This window comes from Pteropus vampyrus, unplaced genomic scaffold (genome assembly GCF_000151845.1).
Source record: "Pteropus vampyrus isolate Shadow unplaced genomic scaffold, Pvam_2.0 Scaffold304, whole genome shotgun sequence".
Taxonomy (NCBI): domain Eukaryota; kingdom Metazoa; phylum Chordata; class Mammalia; order Chiroptera; family Pteropodidae; genus Pteropus; species Pteropus vampyrus.
Window position 1 is genome coordinate 719,876 of NW_011889085.1, and position 4,904 is coordinate 724,779.

Consider the following 4,904-nt stretch of genomic DNA (forward strand, 5'->3'; position numbering starts at 1 on the left):
GTCTTGGCAGGCTGCAGTGGCGTCGTGAAGCCAGCGCAGGCCGGCGGGCCCGAGGGCGTGCCCCACTACGCAGAGGCTGACATCGTGAACCTCCAGGGCGTGACAGGAGGCAACACGTATTCGGTGCCTGCGGTCACCATGGACCTGCTCTCGGGAAAGGACGTGGCCGTGGAAGGGTTCCCCAGGAAGCTCCTCACTTTCAAGGAGAAGCTGGGCGAGGGCCAGTTTGGCGAGGTGAGCCGTGCCTGGTAGCGCAAAGGCGGGGGCCGGTAGCAGTGGCCCCTGGAGCGAAGTGCCCCTTCCCAAGGGGGTCCACATGCGAATGTCTCGCCCCGAGGATGTTCCTCAAGGGGACGCGTGTGGGGCAGCCTCATCTTTGTCAAGCGCCTCTGACTTCTGTGTAGGAGTTTTTAAAACAGGCAAGTCACTGGACTTAGTAGATCCTGAAAGACGCTCCATGTTTCAGTGTTTTACAATAGGTTACAGAGGGTGGGGACCCACAGATGCGATCATCTTGCCTAAGCTGTCCAAGTCCAGCCTGATAGCCTCTTTGCTTTTTCTCTTTTTCATGAGGATTATGTATAAAATGGTCAAAAACAACCTCGCCCTGCCTTTGGTCCCAGAGCCAGCCACTAAGGAATGAATCACCGGCTAAGACAAGGCGGGGCTCTCTCCTCAGTGGCCCCAGAGTCATGTGTGTAAGAGCTGGCTCGTCACCCTGACTTCGGCCCCGTGAACCTTCCAAAACTAACGCAGCCATTTAAGTTACAGAAGGAGGTCCTCAAGGCCACCTCCGCACTCCAGGAGCAATGCTCGGCTTGACAGGCGTGGTTGGTTTTCAGGGGCGGGCGACACGCTTGTCTCTTGTCCCTTTGCCCTCGGAGGAGATAGACTGGCGCAGGCCTGTTCTGCTGCTGTGATTCATGGGCGTTGCTTGTAGGAAGTCGCCTTACGGCTTGTATGACCTGGTAGCTGAACTTCCTTGACGTGAAGTTCAAGCATCTGTCCCGAGTGACACTTGACAGTGAGCGTGGCTGTCACAAAATGCTACGCCGCAGATTCGCTCGTCCAGCGCGCAGTGTCCCGATCTACGTGTGTCGTTGGTAATGCAGTAACGATTCATGTTGTTTTTGTCAAGTCTCCGAATCAAAGATAGTTCCCCGAATCTTCTGGTTGGCCTTCGGTCATTTTGCCCGAGTGGTAAGAGCTAGTTCATGCCCAGGAAGTGCCCCGCAGAGGGCCGAGACGCCCTCGGGAGGAGCGAGAGGCTGAGACAGGCTGCCTGTTCTGTAGGTTCACCTCTGTGAAGTGGAAAGGATGGACACGTTCAAAGACAAGGATTTCGCCCTGGACGTCAGTGCCGACCAGCCCGTCCTGGTGGCCGTGAAGATGCTGCGAGCAGACGCCAACAAGAACGCCAGGTCTGCGGCTCCCTGAGTCCCCTCTGTGTGTTTCGCCTTCAGGGCGGGGAAGGCCGGACGCTCAGCAGCTTGTTCTCTCGGGGCGGGAGGCGGGAGGCCTGCGAGCTGCCTCGCACTCCGCGGTTAGGGTCCATTTCCTGACGGGTCAGCATCGCCACCTTTGTTCTCCGCAAACGCGCACTGTCCCACACCGTCCGCCCCCGGGGCCGCTCTGCTTCCTGCTCCCTCCGCCATTACCCAGACATCCCGTGGCCTTGGCCGCCTCCTCCAGGCAGGCTTCTCAGCCGCACACACCTCCCTCCCTGCGCCTCTCTCTTCTCCCTTCATCCTTTGCCTCTGTTTACTTCCTCGCCCCTTTTCTCTCTTATGCTCCTTTTCTTCTATGTCCAGCACCCCCCGCCCCAAATGCAAAGCTACTTGCACTTGGAAAAGTGCCCATGGACCTCAAAGCAAAAGGACCACAGTCCTTTAGTGGTTTCTAAACTGGGACCCACCCCCCAAACTGCGGCTTCCAGCCACACTGCGCTGCCCGCAGCCTTTCCGCTGTACCGATGGTGGGCCCGTCCCCACCCGAGAGCAGCTGCCGGGGAGCCCCAGGGCCCCACATCCGGGGACCCCACGCCCGCCCGGGGCTGCTGGCCATTTGTCTCACTGGTGCTCAGAGTGCGAGAGACCAAACTATCCCGTGTCCAAGCGGCCGTGAGTTCCCCAGACGGCGATGGGGTTTCACGAGGAGCCTGGCACTTGCCAGGATGTGGAACGCAGGCGAGAGGAGGCGAAGAGGTCGAGCGGGGGCTGGTCTGTCAGTCTGCATGACGGGGACATTGTCCGGGCCCCCAGAGACAGGGAGCAGCCCCCACGCTCAGCCGAGCGCACGACTCGGGGACTGGACGGGGAGCACAGCCGAGGACACGGGGGCTTCGGCGTTGTCCTGCAGGGCACGGGTGGGTGTACCCCAGCCAGTGTGCACCCCTCGGCGATGGCGCTGGCCCGACTCAGCCCCCTCAGGCCGTGGAGTGCCCCGTTTTGGGGGGACGCAGCTGATCCGCTTTGGGGCCGTATTGATAGGGTCCGGCTCCCAGTCCGGGATTCCTAGAAATCCCACAGGAGGCGGGGGACTGCCCGCCCCACCGGTGGCCTCGCTTGCCCATCACCCCTGGAAGGCTGGAGCCTTCCGACTGGAGTGTGGCTGTCACCAGGTTCTCAGATGATGCCAGCCTTGGCCAAGCGAGTCCTCTCTGGCAGCACCCACGTCACCACGCAGACCTCGCAACGGGCTGCGGGGCGCTTGGGTTGGGGGCCGCCAGTGTGGGGGGCCAGGGAGTGGGCAGCCTGGACACCAGAGTCCCTGCCTTCCTAACGGAGACTCCACGGCTGTTTACAGGGTGGCCCCTGAGCGCGTGTGAGGAGCGCTGGGCGGCTCGCGTTCAGCCTCGGGCGCGGCAGGCCCTTTGGGGGACGCCCGGCATGCAGGCGTGGCTGTGCCACGGTGCTGCTCTCAGGCGTCACAGTGACGTGAGAGGCGCCGTGCCCGGGGGGAGCAGAGCGGGACAATCGGGGTGCCAGGGCCTGTCTGCTGCAGGCTGTGCAGGGGAAGTGGGGAGGCGGGCAGGGCGGGGCTTCGCTGCACCCGCACCGGCCCTGGCGATTCTGACCCGGCCGCGTCTGGGCGTGCCTCTGCATGTGTGTCCCCGAAGGAACGACTTTCTCAAGGAGATAAAGATCATGTCCCGGCTCAAGGACGCCAACATCGTGCGCCTCCTGGCCGTGTGCACCGCCGACGACCCGCTGTGCATGGTCACCGAGTACATGGAGAACGGGGACCTCAACCAGTTTCTTTCCCGCCATGAGCCCCCCGGGTCTAACGCCAGCAGTGTGCCTACTGTCAGGTGAACAGCCGGGGCCCCACCCTCCCCAGGGTCCAGCACCGGCCTGGGCCTGGAGCCGCAGCCCCGAGCCTTCCAGCTCATCAGCGATGCGGGTGCAGGCGGGGGAGGGCAGAGTGGAAGGCGCAGAGACAGCCTCCCTGGGGCGTCGGGATGATGGGAGGAGGCCCACAGCGCCCTGGGGTGGATTTGGGACGGTGGCTGGGGTCGGCGAAGCCAGCGCCTGTCTGGCGGCTCCTTCTCCCTGCATTCAGCTCGCGTTTGTGTTTCCGCAGCTACGCGGACCTGAAGTTCATGGCCACCCAGATCGCCTCGGGCATGAAGTACCTGTCCTCACTGAACTTCGTCCACCGGGACCTGGCCACGCGAAACTGCTTGGTGGGCAAGAACTACACCATCAAGATCGCCGACTTCGGGATGAGCCGCAACCTGTACAGCGGGGACTACTACCGCATCCAGGGCCGTGCCGTGCTCCCCATCCGCTGGATGTCCTGGGAAAGCATCCTGCTGGTGAGTCCCCATCCGCTGGACGTCCCAGGACAGCATCCTGCTGGTGGGTCCCCATCCGCTGGACGTCCCGGGACAGCACCCTGCTGGTGGGTCCCCATCCGCTGGACGTCCCGGGACAGCATCCTGCTGGTGGGTCCCCAGCCCACCGGTCGCTGTGGGCACAGCCGCCATGGGCATGGACCTGATGGAGATGGTGTCAGAGCGCGTCCTTTCTGGGCCCCCAGGCGGGTCTCACGGGTCTAGCCCTCGCCCTCAGGAAGGGGGTAGGTGCCAGAGGGCGAGAGACCACTGCTCCCTCCCTGCAGGCTGTTCTGAGTCCCCTTCTCCTCATCAAACAGGGCAAGTTCACCACGGCGAGCGACGTGTGGGCCTTCGGGGTGACCCTGTGGGAGACTCTCACCTTCTGCCAGGAGCAGCCCTATTCCCAGCTGTCGGACGAGCAGGTCATCGAGAACACCGGGGAGTTCTTCCGGGACCAGGGCAGGCAGGTGAGAGCTGCTGGGGCTGGGACGTGCCCTCAGGCGCTCGTGGAGGAGGGGACAGCGCCTGACCTCCCAGGGTGGGCTCCTGGGGCGGGCTCCCAGGGCGGTGGTCTGGTCACTGGCCGTCCAGGAACGGGGGAGGCTGGGCCTTCCCAGCGCCCATGCCAACTCCGCTGTATCGCGGGTCTGCCAGGGTCACCGCAGGCACGAGGACTCGCGTCAGCCCCAGGAAGTCAAATCCTGTCTCGCACATTTGATCTATGTCTCGCCCTAGACTGTGAGGTCTGTCTTCCTGGATGAAAAGTATAAGCTCGAGAGTGAATGAGTGACTTCTTAGGGTTCATTAAAATTTGGTTCGGGGGTCGGCGGTGTTGCTAGGCTCATCTGTCAGGGATGGCGGGCGTATCCTGGACTTGCTGCTCCTGGGCAGGCACCTCTGCGACTGTCGTGGCCCCTCAGGGCTCACAAGCGTCCCAGTTCCTGGCTGCGATGCTCTTAGGTTTGTCTGGCTTGCTCAGTTTTTAGATTTCCTGTGAGATGTGGGATTTAAAGCTTGCTGGTGGCCGGAGCCCCGAGCGTCCCCACAGCGTCCTGGCTGCAGCACA

The 4,904-nt window shown here is 62.8% G+C and overlaps 1 protein-coding gene across 1 annotated transcript in view; it reads left to right on the forward strand.

Moving 5' to 3' along the window:
- Positions 1–4,904, forward strand: part of DDR2 (discoidin domain receptor tyrosine kinase 2) — a 44,041-nt gene that overhangs the window by 36,063 nt on the left and 3,074 nt on the right. Inside the window, exons 12-16 of the mRNA XM_023521502.1 lie at positions 11–234; positions 1,294–1,421; positions 3,119–3,310; positions 3,583–3,817; positions 4,156–4,305. Coding sequence (XP_023377270.1) covers positions 11–234; positions 1,294–1,421; positions 3,119–3,310; positions 3,583–3,817; positions 4,156–4,305 — 929 coding nt within the window. The remainder of the gene's footprint in view (positions 1–10; positions 235–1,293; positions 1,422–3,118; positions 3,311–3,582; positions 3,818–4,155; positions 4,306–4,904) is intronic.